The following is a 15638-nucleotide window of genomic DNA, read 5'->3' on the forward strand; positions in this document are numbered from 1 at the left end:
AAATTTTTGGCAAAAAAAATTAAAGCAAAAAAGTTGAATGTAACAACTTTAAACCTATGATTTTGGGTGGAAATTAGAACACTTGGTTTTACTACATGACGTTTTGGGTTCTATACCCACTGCTTTCATGATGTAGAGACCATATGTAATTTAAATTAAACAGTATAAATTCCTTCTAAGCTAACACCAATTAGTGGATTTTTTTTAGACAATTTAAATTAGGAATATTCCAAACAGTCAAAGTCAACCCAAGACTAAGACAGGGCAACTAATGTTACTTTATGTTTAGACCATAAAGTCGTCCTTTTTACATCAAAAATAAATAAACCCAAAAAAAAACAATTTATTACAATAAAACATTATAAAAAAAATATTTCATAAAAAGTCATCCCTTTCAATAATTTGCAATAAATTTACAAAGTAATTAACTTTATTCTAAAAAATAAAACCCTAAATATCGAGAAAAGTGCAATATTATTTATTATTTACCTGTCCAATCGGAGAACTAACGTTTCATTTAATTCAGGCAAGTCATCTGGCAAAATTTCCAACTTAATAAAACTTTTGTTCTCTCCATGCTTAAACTCAACAACATCGTTTCTTAAAATATAATCTGATCCTTCTATTAGATTAACTTTATTGTCACCAAATGATCGGTATGAGACTTGCACTAGTGCATCGCTAGAAACCCCTGTAAGATAAACATATTATATACATTATTACTAAAAAAACACATTTCTATAAAGTATTTAATATATAACCTTGCAGTAATTTATTCTAATAAAGCAACTATAAAATATTTTAATTATTGTTTATCAAAAGCTATTTTTTATTCTAAAATTTTGGAATTTTAAAAATATAAATTAAAAACAACTTTCCTAGCAGAATCATGGTTAACTTAAACCAAATGCTGTTAATCCAATATCTTAATGCTATAACCCGGCAGCGTGGTGTAGTGGTTAGAACACTTGCTACATCACACATAAGGTCGTGGGTTCAACTCCCACTGCCCTCATGCTGTAGCGCCAGTGAGTAAGGCGGTATAAAGGGTATGAACTCCTGCTGAGCCAGCACTTAATCAGCAGCAGAAATACTGGGCAATTATAATCTATAATATTCCAAATCGCCACAGGCAACTCGAGACTGGGTTGGAGTAACTGATGTTACTTTATGTTTAAGTCACGCATTCGACTTTCCCACATCGAAGATAAAGATATATACAAAAAACAATAAGTTGCAGTAATCTGTTAACACAATCTTACCTTCTCGAAACAATGGAATAGTGACATCAAGTGGCCCGTCTGTGGATAGTGGTTCTATTACCAAAAGGTCAGAACTATTCTGAAACCCAATTTCACTGTTTGCTGTTTTTGATGTAACAACAACTGAGATGTTTTTGTTATCAGAACAAATCCGAGGACTTTTAGCAGGAATAATTGGTTCCTTGTTAACCTTAATAACAAAAATGGTTGACATTTAAACTTTTTAATGTTAGATTTAGCCATCAAAAAATGTCTTTAAAATGTGCTTTATGCTAAAAACCAGAGGCTATAAATTGGGGTAACAGAAAGTTGGTTGCCAAAATACAATAAACTAGTGACATGTAAATTTCCATTTAAATTTAAATAATAAATAATAGAAACATTATGATTTAACTTTTGTATTAATAAAGTAGTCCTACCAGCTGTACACTATCCAGCACCACAACAAATTTTGCATCAATTTCAAGAAAAGCATCTTCATTAATTACAAGTCTTAATTCATATTCATCTAAGAAAGTAGTTTTAGATTAAAAAACATAGCTATGATGCAGTTTTAAATGAGCACAAGGTTGTGTAATTAAAAAAAAAGAAACAGTTTAAATTAAAAATTTACAATAGTTTTCTACCAAGATCAAGTTTGAAAATAAACAACTTATTACCCTCATTTTCCTCTATTATTATGGGTCCTTTTTTTCTTTGTAAAATATTTGGCGTTGAGTCTTCAATATTTATAGCAGTTGGTAGTAAATAAAAAGCAGAATAAAATACTTGCACATCTCCTATTAAGCCTTCTGAACGATTAATCCATACGACAAGATCTCTGTAATACATAAAACGGAAATATTGTGTAAAAAAAAATTATTTGAACATTTTTAAGTATAAATATATTTTTAATTTGTATATTTCAAATTTAGCACCATTTTATGTATATTAAAAGTTAAAACAAAAACTTATAGTCTTATTATTTGTTTTAATTCTGAATCCTAAGTAAAAACATGCCTTATGTTTTCCTCTCTGTCAATTTCAATCTCATTATTTTCATTATTTTCGTCAAAACCTATCACCCCATATACATCCTTAGATTCGGACAAATACACAACTGCTTCATGTGGGATTTCTAATTCAGCACCACCCTGAATAGTGTCTTCTAGTAATCTAAATTATAAAAAAAAAGTTAAAAAAGTGCAAATTTTATTAAAGATGCTTTATACAAAAACTTAATAAAACTAAACAAAAGATTTAAAACCATCAATGTTGTCAAAAAACTATCAAAGCAGTCCTAGTTTACTATATATATTTTTTGTATATATCTTTATCCTCGATGTGAGACAGTCGATGTGCGACTTAAACTTAGAGTAACATCAGTTACTCCGACTCAGTTTCAAGCTGCCTTTAGCAGTTTGGAATATTATAGATTGATAATTATAATGCTGATTAAGTGCTGGCTCAGCAGGAGTTATCAGTGGAGATTGAACCCACGACCTCACATGTGTGGTGTACTACACCATGCTGTCGGTATATATAAAATTATATAAAGTTATATATATATAGAAAATATATTATATTTAAAATTCTGCAAGAAACAAAAATAAAGTAAATTCATATTAAATCAACACCTAGTTGAATTTTAAAGAAAAAATTTACCTGAATACCATCATATCTGATTCATGAAACCCATTTCCATGCTGCAGTTGTAAATTAATAACAACTTCTTCTTGACCCTCATTAAAGTTGGCAACCCCAAAAGTGGGTGAAACTAAAGTTAACCCCACTCCGTCGGAATCGTTTGATGTTAATTCCCAGTTGATTGAAATATCATTAAAACTTCCAGCATTGCGAATAAGAGCAATGTCATTAAACCTGAAAAAAATTAAAATTTTAACAAAGCAGAACAAAATCTTAAAATGACTGAAACAAAGTGTAATCAGTAATTTTTATTTTATTTTCAACAACTTATTAATTGCTATTTATTCATTTATTAAATATTTTAAATTGTATAGATAATATTAATAACATTTAATTTTCCTTACGTATCATTATGATTTGCCTCAATCACGAAAGCATTTTCTACACTACCAGCAACCTCAAAGTTGGCCTTAGAAAAGTCAATTGATATCACACCATTTGGTTTGTCATTAGGTTCAATAACAATGGTGCATGTAGATGGTGGTATTGCCACAGCATCACCAACCACTTTGTCTGGCAGAATTTGAATAGTAAAATTTTCAGCAAGTTCTGCAATGTCATCGTTTTTTATTTCAACCTGAAAAACAGCAGTTTGCCTAAATTGAATTTCTAAAAATTGCAAAAAAGTGTATATACTTCGACAATAAAAAAAAGTTTACTACGTAAGGCACACACAGTCATTTTAATTAAATCCTAATTTCCGCCTAACTAACTTTGGTCTAAAATGTCTTGCAAGCTAAGGTAGACGTTAAACTGTTATTCCGTTACTTCTTTTTTTTGAAAGTTTGATTTAACAGTAAGATTAACTTTTAAGTTTTTTAACAAAGTTAATTTTTCGGTTAACCGTCCCAACGCATGCTTGCCAGTTTTTTAGATTGTTTAACCATAAATCGTGTTAATAAAATCCTGGTTACTTCAGTGGAATGCTATTTTTACAGTCGAATACAAAACCAGTTACATTTAAAGGTTTAAATTCACGTGGCACACATAGTTAGATAGAGTTTCCCGTTGCTAATAAGGCTTTTATCAAAAAATAATAATAATTTTTTGACAACACTGTTTTAAAAAAATAAAATAAATACCAATAATTTTATTGTATTCAGCTTTTAAAAATTACAAACATAAATTAAAAAAATTTTAATTACAACTAAACCCACCCTTATATTTGTTGAATTTTGATGCGAATCGAACCGACCAATAGAAATGCTTTGGGTCGAAACAAAATAGTCTTCTGGAGAATGAGCGCTACCGGCTATAACTTGATAGTCAAAAGTCACCTTAATCATAAATAGTTAAATAATTAGTAAATAATTCTACATCGTTTTGCCCAACCTATAGATTTATCAAAGAGTAAAGGCAACCTTTTTTCATTGTTTTATATTTTGGTTTTTAAGTTTAAAAAACATCATGGCATACTTGTCCTTCCATTGGTCCCACCACTGTTTCTCCAGTTTCTTCAATCCCCCTTAAAACTGGAACATCTAAATATCCTACATCTTCTTTCACGCGATATATTTTCTTTGCAAACCTAAATTAGTGATTTAATTAATAAACAACAATCACAAATCTTGCCTAAACCGTGGAATTCAATTTACAATACACATATACCCAACAAAGTATTTTTTACCGAATCGGACTGTCGTTTTTCCTGATGAAGATATCCATAGACTTTCTGCTTTTGTCTATAGAAAGTCCACCTGTTGTCGATGTTAACGTTACAATAAAAGTTTCATCATTTTCGGGTATCTGTAACAAGAAAAGATAAATTTAAAAAATAAGAAAAATTTTTAGATTTTAACGACCTCATCTTTTTAAATCTATATAAAAAACAACTTAGTTACCTTATCATCTAAAACAAAAATAGAAAATTCTTTTTCATTCTCCCCGTCGAACAAAGTAATGGTTCCTGAAGAAGGGAATATATCATTTTGATCTACTTCCTTGAAGTAAAAAATAAAAAAATAAAATTTGAAGCAAAAGAAGTAAAATACAAATAATGAAAAGTGAAAACCCAAATGTAAATTTATCCAACAATATTTTTTGCATAAAATAAAAACTTATTTTAGGTTTTAAATGATGATCGTACGTTGTCGGTTGTTCCTTTAGTTTTCTGTTTGACAACATAGTTTACTGTCACATTCCCAAATAGCCCCCTTTCTCTTGTAAGCAGTAAAGTAACACTTGTGTTATCGTTGGACACTTCGTCAACTAACAGCGGAATTTCATTCTATTAAAAATAAAAACACTGTGATAAAACATAAAAATAAGATTTCAGTTAAATTTCCTTTTTTAAAATTAGTATTAACTAAATTCGAGTTTTAAACAATTAAAATAATGTGTCGGACCATCCATATTTAAAAATTAATTTGTCTTAACATCTTTAAAAATGCGGTTCGGTATTTAATTTGAATTTGTTACGTTTTGAAATCCAATTATCCCATGCGTATCGTCATTGGCTAAAATAGTCACGTGAGCAGTCATCGGATCAACTACTTGAAAGTAACTGGGATTGGGCATCAGACGAAATCTATAAATGAAATCATTTTTAAAGTTATGATCACTTAATTTTTGAATGATACTACAAAAACTCGTTGGGTTTTTAAATAATATTTTATGTATTGACAAAATAACCACATTCTTTCTTTTAACCATTAAAATTTAAATCAAAGACATTCATTGGTATATTTTTTTATTAGCCTATTTCATGTCTTACTTTTTATTAGTAAACTTTAATTTATATAATAAACAGAACAAAATCATATTATTTTTTTAATTTAAACTTACGTAAAGATTTCATTTGTTTCTGGTATGTCGTCGTTTTTAGTTGTAGCAAACACAGAAGTAACTGTGACGTTTTGCTGTCCAACATTTCCGTAAAATATAACTGCAATTCGGGTACTGAAAAAATCTTCGGTTTTTGGTTCCAACTACGAAAAAAGTTATTAAAATATAAATCAAAAATGAAAATAACTATTAAACAACATGAAACAAAAAATGTTGCTTTTTTTAAATGTGCATATTTTAAAACAACCGTTTTACAAACTTTTTTAAAATGTTTTCACATCATGTTTCACCTCAACGTATGCTGTAAAAGTTTGGTCAGTTATCCCCAACTTTTCTACAGATATTTCCACTAGATTTTCATTTTCTTCTAGAAATCCAAGATCAGTTTTTACAAAACGTATTTGCACGTCTTGGGCGTAGCAATATAATATTGTTGCCAACAATATCCAAATTGTTGTAAACATCTTTTAGATCTTACTTAAATAATGTGCACTAAGCACAATTATCAATAGAAAACAATAACCTTAAATATTCTGTTTACTTAATTTTCTTAAATTTTACCACTAAACCTAAACAATTATTAAACTTTTTTTTATTGTATTTACATTTTTGTATATAAAAATTAGTCAAAGATGTCTTTAAAATACCCATCTATCTACCAGTACTCTTATGTTAATATAAACATTAATATAACAATTTAATTTACTTAAAGTATTAACTTGTTTTTGTAAAAAAAGAAAATTATATATGCGATGCAGGCATTTTATATAAGCCACCTGCAGCTTGCGTTTTATCCACTTGCCCTTATAAAATATTCATAAACAAACTATATTATTAATTCCGTGTACTCCAAGTTTTGTATGCAATAACAATTGTTCATTTAATTCACGATAAACAGCAAATTAATAAATCAAATATGAAAAATAGCAAGTATTAGAATACATTAAAAATTGACAACAAAGTAAATTTAAAATTTGTCATTAAAAATTATTTTTTTATCGAAATAACGATTAATATAAAGCCACAACACTAAGTGTATATTATTTTAGTTCTAACACTTTTTAAACGCAAACGCTTTAAAGTCCTTACTAATTAGCTCTTTGTCTATTCCACTGTGACATTTCTTTGTTATCTTGTAAAGGCAAAAAATGTCTAAAGTCAAAAAATGCTTAAATTAGTTTTGCGTTGCTAACGACTATAAGAGGGTAAGTACACTTACAGATTCTTCAGCGTTACAATGATTTACCCCATTCAAATTTTTCTCGTGACGTCATGATTTAATGTATTGCGTAAATGTAATTAATTTTGTTGATTCTAAAAGTTTGTTTTTTTTTAAATAAAAAAATAATGCTTTCATGACTCTAAAAAAAGTAAAAAGTAATCGCCAAATATTTAAAAAATAAGTTCATTAAGTTTATAAATAAAAATATAATTCGCAAGCAGTTTTTTTTAACACATTTTTAATAACTATTGCAAAACGGACACGTTGTATTAGCCTATAAGCTTTATATTATCCTTAACATTTATATTTGTTTAAAAATTAGTTTAAATAAGGTAATAAATATAAACAAAAAAACTTAAAACAAAATAAAACAGGGGTTGTATTTTTAATTTGCTTGAGATAATGTTACAAATGTTTGCCAAATGTTAAAAATTTGCAACCAAAGATGGCAATAAGTTGTAAGATTGGTTATATAACTATGAAGTTGAGTTTTATTATACTAACTTGGTAAGATAGACGTTATTTATTTATTTAGCAAGCAGCGAAACTAAAAATGGCTTGCTACTAACACAAAGGCGTAGTCTGGTAAAAGGCAGTCACGCGTATCAAACATGTGACTGTTCTCTCTTTATTAGTGTTTCGCCATTCAACCATTCAAACAACGAAAAGGTACGTTGTTGTTTTAATAACTAAGTGAGTATTTTAAAAGCAAAAGAAACTTAACAGTTACTTTGTGTAACAGGAAGTTATATTGTGATAGTGCAGTCCGTTAGTGTTTAATCAGTAGATCCCAGATATTTAAATAGGTTTGTTGTAAAACATGACTGACTTACCATTTTAGTCATTTAAAGTCATATAGTTTAGAATAACTACAGTTGTATTGAAATTTTGTTCCCAAAGTTTCATGTATTATTTGTATTGTAAACCCTCATATAAGCAGTGGAACCTTGTAATAAATATTTGTTAACATACTGAATATAACATTATTATATCCGGTTTGCTGTTAATGGGACGTCGACATACAGACATAGATCAACAGTCTAAAGAATAGCATATTATTAGTAATATAGCCCGTACAATATTATAACTAAACTTATAACAAATTAATAGGAAAAAAGGGTAGTCGTGTTTTTGTAAATTACTTAATAGTTTAAAACGTGATTAATTTTGTGACGTTTAAGATGTTATATTTATAGCGCACAAGACAGAAATTTCCATGACGTATGTCTTGCGTTATTTAATTTCCAATGCATTTACCTTAGTAGTATGCGGAAGTAAAAAATCTATTAATAAACAATTAAAACTTGGAATAATGTGTTTACGTTAATTATAATATTTATAGATTTTAAATAGGGGATTATAAATTTTTAAACTAGAGTGTCCATAAATGGAGAAGCAAGCGCTCAATCCCCAACCAGGGTATCCTCAAGATCCAAAAGTCCCTACTGGTGCTAATGCTCCGCCCGGGCCGCCACCGCAGGCCTACGCACCACAACAGGCTTACGCACCACCTGGTGCGCCCCCGCCAAGCTACGACCAAAGCGCAGGACTAACCAACGGGCAACCTGGTGCCCCACCGCCGGCAAATTACGGTCTTGCTCCCGGTCAGGCACCCTACCAAGGGCAGACGCCTTATCAGGGACAGCCGTACGTTGCACCTACAGTCACGGTACCAGTTGGGTATAATCCTCCAGGAACGGTTCCCGGAGCCTACCCTCAACCACCACCTGGCACAACTATTTTAGTTCAACCTCAACTGAACCGATTCCCGGCCAACTGCATGTGCCCGAATTGTCATCAAAATATCGTGACGCAAACCTTCAGAGAGACCGGCACACTGACGTGGTTAGCGGCAGGCGGGATATGCTTAATGGGCGGCTGGGTTTTCTGCCTTTGCTTAATCCCGTTTTGTATCGATGACCTAATGGATGTACGACACCAATGCCCTAACTGCAAGCATAACATCCATATCTATAGAAGAATGTAAGATGTTGTTTAAAACCGGTGTAATATGGATATAGTGCAACTTAGAAGTTCTGATAAACCTTCGTTTAGTTTTTGTAGCATTTTTTATTGCTGTTGATATCTTTGTGCTTTTGTAAGTTTCATTAATTTTCTATGTACATTTTTTTATTTGCATTATTAACTTCTTTTAATTAACTATTCCTTAAAGATAAATTGTACAGAATTTTAAATAAATTGCAAATCATAGTAACAGTTGATTATAAAAATTAGGTACAAGAACTAAGTAAAACTAAGTCAGTGCTGCAGTTCAAAAGACTTGCAAAACAAGGTTAACAACGAGATTTCTAACATTTCATAAAAAGAGTAAGTGCAAAACTAACACAGAAAAATAATAATATTCGAGGTTTATAAATATTAAAACACAATAAATGAAAAATGCCTAATTTAATATAAAAAAACGCAAATTATCTAATAAATGAAAAAAAATGTAAACCCCAAATTAGGTAAATTCAAATCTAAAAGCAAATCTCACGAGTAAGTATATTTACAAGCTGTACGTTAACGTATTAACGCATATTTTACTAATTAAAATCAATTTAAATTTTATGTACAATACGTTGCTGGTTTACGTTATGTAATAAACAACTTGGTTGAATGTAGTACAAAAATGAGAATGTGTATTTTAAATGTAAGAAATGTGTTGTATGGAGTTGTGTTATAAATTACACACAAAACAGCCTAGCTAAGTATTTGACCGTTTTCAGTAAAGTCTTGCTCGTCCCCGCTTTCTGTTTCGTTAATTAAGGACTCCGAAGGTCGTGGTTTTGGGGCAATCAGTACTTTCATTAGAGCAGTAACCGGTGCCTCTACAGTCATCGAAAGAATGTAAGCAACACCTATACTTATTACCACTACCGCTAAAGAAAGGCATAAAAAGAGTTTATAGTTATTGGGTATATGTTAAGTTCTTTAAAAGTGATGTAATTTACAATCAGCAGAATTAAAGTCCAAACCTTAGGTTTAAAAACGCCAAAGTTTGGCTTATTTAGCCACTTCGCAAATATACTAATCCTAAGTTTTACGATATATAAATAACATTTTAAAAGAGTAAAATAAAATGTATAACCTAATCAATTAAATATTTTCTACGTTAAAGAAAATTTCGTTAAAGAAAATTGTTTATCTTATCCACTATTTACGTGTAGGTTATGTGACTTTTGTTTGAGAGCTTTAAATGCACAATAGTCAACAAATCGACAATATGCGTTGGTTTATGTATGACGACATAAAAATATTGCACAACATTGTGCAATTGCGGGTGAAAGGGTAAAAAAAACGTAATATGTCAAATCCTGGCAAATAAATACGTAATAAATGCTGGTATACAATTGCACCAGTTTTCATTAAAGAGAAAATTATTTTTCTTTCAGCTTATTAAATTATTCATGATATCTTCAAAGGGAATAAAGGTTAAGTTTAATAGAATTTACAAAAAAATGATAAACGTAAATCTATTTAAAAAAAATAAAGTCTTTCCCGCCACATTTACGATAAAAACGCAAAGAAATAAAATAACTACTTACTTAGATAGAGCTGCAGAATTGCCTGTATACTAAAATGAAACCTAACTTCCAGTATTCCAGGAAAGTACATTATGACAAGAGGATGGACGAGGTAAATACAATAAGTCAATCTACTTAAAGGAACAAAAACGTCCCAACTCAGGATTTTGTTAATGGGACCTAAATAAATTTAAAAATATAATTTTTTTACGCCAAAAATAAAAATAATGGGAAACTGGATGTATTTAAAAACGTGAGCAATCAAAAAATCAACCATTTTTGCCAATTAGACTCGCAAATTTACCTGACTGGTCATTTACACAAGAAATGGTTAACCAAGCTAACCCAATACACCAACATGGTCTTGTCACTGCGTTATAGAATGCTGCCAAACCAATTGAAAGTGTTGTACCATTATGTACATATCCATATAAACCATATACAATAGATAGATTCATGGCAACTGCTATTACCCAGCCAAATATAGCCAACAACTAACGAAAGATAAAGTATGAGAAATATAAAAAATTACATATAAGGAGTATATTATAAGAATACTTCCCAAACTTTGAACAAATGAAAATTTTAAAGGTTAGACCCAGTAGTATTATCTAATTATTAACCCAATAAATATTTTCTTGCTCAAAAAAAAGTATTTGTGTTGTTTAAGAAAGACTTTTTATAGGAAGGTTAGTGTCTCAGTCAATTTGTTGTGCACCTTCGTATAACTTACTTTGTGAAATGGATTTTTCTTGTAGGTAAAGATGATATATCCTGTAAGCATTCCAACCATATAAGCACCAATCCTACACCATGGTTTTGTGTATAAGTCAGCAATGTAAGGACTTACTGGTGCAGGTGGGGAGCTTTCCACTGAGGTTTCTAGCTTATTGTTTGGATGAAGTAAATCACTAAAAAAATATCAATTAAAAATTGTGGCAAAATAAAGGTCAATTTAAAATGAAGTAAACCGGCAGTGTGGTGTAGTGGTAACAACACTTGCTACACCACCATGAGGTCGTAGGTTTAATAATAGTAAGGTGCTATAAACAGAATGAACTTCTGCTGAGCCAGCACTTAATCAGCAGCATAATTACCGGGCAATTATAATCCATAATATCTCAAACTGCTAAAGGCAACTCAAGACTGGGTAGGAGTAACAGTTGTTACCCTATGTTTAAGTCGCGCATTCGACTTTCCCACATCAAGGATAAAGATATATACAAAAAAAAAGCATAAAAAAGCCCTCAGTTTACATAACCGGGCAAAATTATACAATAAATTAATATTTCATGCAAGCAAAATTACAAACAAGCATTTACAAAAATAAATCACTCACTAGATAAACTTTGTCATGGATATAAGCATAGGTTGTTGATTTGAATCTGCTGAAAAAGCTCCAGTGATTACAACACTTGCACATATTATAGAACATACTACACCGGTTCCTATTTTAGGCCATCTAAGCAATAAAGGGAATTTAAATAAAGGAATGACTGCAGAAAATAAGGGAATTTAAAATATATCTACCTGTAGAACAAAATGATAATAAACGGTGAAATAATAAAAAATTGAAAATCGTTTGCCAAATACCATCCCCAAGCGTAACACTGAAAAACACAAAGAATAAAATGTTATTTTGATGTAAGGGGATTATATCACTGAATTCTTCATATTTACAAATCAATGAAATCTTATATTAAAACAAAACATGAACAAATACTTCATAAAAACATTTTTTAAATATTCAAAATAAATTTAAATAACCTCTTCAAGTAAACCAGTAGGGTGCAAGTTGTTAATATACAGTAAGTTGGTCCACCAATATTTTGCACAAGTGTTTTTCATAGGTATAGCAACCCCAGACCAGAAAGGTCCATCTCCAATCAAAGGAATAAGAGCAACAGTAAATAAAATACCAAATGCATAGGCTGGAGTTAATCTAATTAAAAAAACATTTAACATAATTTTTCAGGTTTAGTTAACTAAAAAATAAAACACTGCAAAAAAATTTAAAAAATTAAGTTTGGTTTTGTTAACAAATATTATAAATTAAAATATTTTTTTAAATGTTCAGGCTACTCCTTACTAATATTGTGTACTAACATTTATACTTATGGCAACAACAGATACTGATTTCAGTATGCAAAATATTATGCAAAATTAGAAAGACTGACTATGTTAATAAGTGCCTAACTAAAAAAATTTAACATTTTATGAAGCTTACCTGACATAGCGATACAAATACATTAGAGGTATATTAATTTTTCCATTTGATTTTTGTATTTCTTTTAACCCAAGGTAACAAACCAATAAACCCCCAATGTAGAAGAAACTATCAACTGAATATGTTGCATTAATGACTGCTTCAAATGTAAAACTGTTAAATCCATAATTGAAAAATGTAACGGTATTATCTAAAATACAAATTTGTTAAAGTCAAATTTAGCAAATAAAAAATTTTGACAAACATTAACTTTTTGTGGGGTGTATTAGTAATTTGTGCTTTCTATATCACCTTATTTTGGGCACTTTACTATGGATAAAGGTGGCAATCGAACCCAAAACTAAAAACACTAACCACAACACTCTGTTGCTAGATTTTATTCTCTTATTGTAAAATACTTTAGCTATTGCAATACTAGACAATGATACTAGACAAACCCCTAATATGACAAAATTAAAGAGAGAGTTACGAGGAAAATCAAGATTTTTCTTATATCTTACCATAAAAAGAGATAGTAAATGCAAAAACGTGACCCATAATAACCCAAGTTATACTCAAAAATCTTAAACCGTGCAAACACCGGATTTCACCCTTTCTCTCAGTTGTATCAAGTAAGGTCCGAGTGTTTTTGATCACAGAAAATGAACACAAAATTTTTTGCAGGGTACCTAGACAAAATAGAAATAAAATAAGACATAAAAAAATATAAAATAAGAAATTTATAATTTATCCTTTAGTTAAATAGCCTATATATTAAATGTAACAGAAATAAAAATTACTTTCATATCATGAAAAAGCAAATTTCTGAACCCTCTTTGGATAATTTTATAGTTAAATTTAACTAAACAATTTATTAATAAAAAACTTATTAGTTTTTACTTAGTTCATTGTTTCCATCAAATTGGTAAAATCCATTTGATTCAATCATTTTTCTTTTTGCCTCAAGAAATTGCTCATAAGTTGTTGACATTATTACAATGGTTATTAAAATACAGCAAATTGTGCTACAAGAATAGTAATATTTTAAATTAATGTGATGCGTTATAATGATAATTCAAAATAATAATGTAGTAACTTTTAATTAGGTATCAATATGAAAGTTAAAAAAGTATTATTTTAAAAAGCCAAATTGTAAGTTATATAGACCTACCATATTTTTTTAACTTACTTTCTATTTTTCATTAAAAAAGAAAAAAGTAGTAACACAATACTTAGGGGCCAATACTTACAATACAATACTTAAACATTTACAATTAACTTTAAGATTTTAAAACACCTAGAATGGCTTAAAATTTACACAGCATAACTTTGATATGCTAAAGTGTATTTATAGAGCCAAAACTTTAATAAAAATGAAGAAATGTTTTGTTTACATTGCAATATATCCACTGTTGTCGATTTCAATTTTCTTAGACTCGGTAACAATGAAACTGGAGTTTGAATTTTTCGGGAGAAAAAAATCAAAAATCGAAAATATGTTTTCAGCTGAGCAAGTATCAGGAAAACAACTTCCGATCGTGATTCCCTTTCCTGCACCCAATGATAACTGTATCAGAACAAAAATAATTTTAATACATTTTTTTGTTATTTAAACGTACAACCAAATTTTATTTAAAAAAATGCCACCACAAATTTTGTCTTCAGTCCTTTAAAAATGACCTAATATCAAGACTTTTTTTTATTATACAATGACAAATCCAATATTTACAGTTGTCTATGGTAAGCATTTAACTCTCAATTATGCCACATCATGATTACACAATCCTTATTTATCCTACAGTGTAAATATGAATAACACCTTACAGGAACAACTTAGTTTGCTAACTCATTGTAGACACAAACTTGTTTAGCACATTTTTTTTTATAAATTATTAGAAAATATATTAAGAACCAAATAAATTTATTTATGTATAGTTTTTAATTACTTATTCATTATCAACCTTTTTGGGTACAAATCTTACATGGTAGGTATACATATACTTGTTATTTTACATAAAAAAATGTAAAATTTCTTTAATTTCTTACTGGTGAAGGTGGTTTGCCATAAAATAAACTGTAATACTTTCCATTAAAGTCCTTGTTTTTTACAGCCAAGCATTGATAATAACGACCCGGCCAATCTAAATTTCCTAAAAGCACCCCACTAGATAGTTTACCCCATGAATCAAAAACTGTAAAAAATAAAAAAAGTTTGTTTTGTGTTTGATTACTGCTATTAAAATTAATTCCATTTTTTATATACATTCTTTATTAATTTATTTATTTTACAACAAATTTTAAAGTTCTTGGTCTAATCTTTGCTCTTTTCATGCTGTTTTAGCCTTTAGCAAAAACCTATAAATGGTATTAAATCATGCATAGCAAAAAGATCAACAAAAATATTTATCGGGCAATTACAATAATAGCCCATCCTGCCAAATATTTAGGGACTTGATAAGGGTAACTAATGTTCTTATATGTGAAGGCATTTTTACACCAAAAACAAATATATACAAAAAAGAACTTACTTTGTAAGGCATATTTTTCGTGCCTAAATGTATCGTTTAACGTTTGAACAATTGACTTGGCGCAAGTTGAGTTCAAGCTTTTAAGTTTCAGCAACGAATAAACTACTTCTGGTCTTAGTAATTTGATTGTTGATACCAAATGGTCATCTGGTGTTTTCATTTGACGAACTTGTTGATGTACGATTGATACAGGGTCGGCTGACGTCATATAGTTAAAATTTTTTCCACCCCTCGCCCCATGTAAGAATAAAAAAACCACGCCCAAAATAACATAATTTAAATAACAAAAATTCATTTTTTAAAACCAAAAACACTGAAAATTAATAAAACAAATAATTCAACCTTTAAAACTTCGTTTTTCTCAGTAAAATACCACACAAAGACAAGGTCTCGTGATCGCAAATCGTGACATGTAAAAATTAC

The 15638-nt window shown here is 29.5% G+C and overlaps 3 protein-coding genes across 3 annotated transcripts in view; 1 reads left to right on the top strand and 2 right to left on the bottom strand.

Annotated features, from left to right (window-relative positions):
- The window catches only part of LOC145753376 (adhesion G-protein coupled receptor V1-like), a 51567-nt gene extending 45371 nt beyond the window's left edge, over positions 1-6196 (bottom strand). The window contains exons 1-15 of the mRNA XM_082569788.1: positions 6023-6196; positions 5733-5875; positions 5367-5475; positions 5035-5175; positions 4790-4888; positions 4576-4694; positions 4365-4476; positions 4106-4225; positions 3293-3525; positions 2907-3122; positions 2262-2417; positions 1922-2082; positions 1682-1770; positions 1263-1452; positions 490-691 (exon numbers count right to left, since the gene is read on the bottom strand). Of these exons, the coding sequence (XP_082425914.1) occupies positions 490-691; positions 1263-1452; positions 1682-1770; positions 1922-2082; positions 2262-2417; positions 2907-3122; positions 3293-3525; positions 4106-4225; positions 4365-4476; positions 4576-4694; positions 4790-4888; positions 5035-5175; positions 5367-5475; positions 5733-5875; positions 6023-6196 (2264 nt within the window). The remainder of the gene's footprint in view (positions 1-489; positions 692-1262; positions 1453-1681; positions 1771-1921; positions 2083-2261; positions 2418-2906; positions 3123-3292; positions 3526-4105; positions 4226-4364; positions 4477-4575; positions 4695-4789; positions 4889-5034; positions 5176-5366; positions 5476-5732; positions 5876-6022) is intronic.
- Positions 6197-7629: 1433 nt separating this feature from the next.
- LOC145751854 (lipopolysaccharide-induced tumor necrosis factor-alpha factor homolog) lies at positions 7630-9165 on the top strand. The gene has a single exon (XM_082567976.1). The coding sequence runs from the start codon at positions 8342-8344 to the stop codon at positions 8939-8941; it is 600 nt and encodes a 199-aa protein (XP_082424102.1). The 5' UTR covers positions 7630-8341; the 3' UTR covers positions 8942-9165.
- LOC145751853 (nose resistant to fluoxetine protein 6-like) lies at positions 9073-15546 on the bottom strand. Its single transcript, XM_082567975.1, has 13 exons — positions 15216-15546; positions 14734-14879; positions 14082-14254; positions 13588-13712; positions 13209-13376; positions 12709-12898; positions 12249-12423; positions 12012-12091; positions 11821-11943; positions 11215-11392; positions 10786-10975; positions 10503-10661; positions 9073-9836 (listed from the first exon to the last, which is right to left on the bottom strand). Exons 1-13 carry the CDS (start codon positions 15508-15510, stop codon positions 9658-9660), a joined length of 2181 nt encoding a protein of 726 aa, XP_082424101.1. The 5' UTR covers positions 15511-15546; the 3' UTR covers positions 9073-9657.
- Between the last annotated feature and the right edge of the window lie 92 nt (positions 15547-15638).

The sequence above is a fragment of the Corella eumyota genome, chromosome 5 (assembly GCF_963082875.1).
Source record: "Corella eumyota chromosome 5, kaCorEumy4.1, whole genome shotgun sequence".
Classification (NCBI taxonomy): Eukaryota; Metazoa; Chordata; class Ascidiacea; order Phlebobranchia; family Corellidae; genus Corella; species Corella eumyota.

Coding starts and splice junctions, on each gene's coding strand:
- LOC145751853 (XM_082567975.1), bottom strand. CDS start 15,510: ATGAATTTTTGTTATTTAAATTATGTTATTTTGGGCGTGGTTTTTTTA. Junction 12,899..13,208: donor ATTTACTATCTCTTTTTATG/GTAAGATATAAG, acceptor TTTGTATTTTAG/ATAATACCGTTACATTTTTC. Junction 10,976..11,214: donor AGAAAAATCCATTTCACAAA/GTAAGTTATACG, acceptor ATCTTTCGTTAG/TTGTTGGCTATATTTGGCTG.
- LOC145751854 (XM_082567976.1), top strand. CDS start 8,342: ATGGAGAAGCAAGCGCTCAATCCCCAACCAGGGTATCCTCAAGATCCA.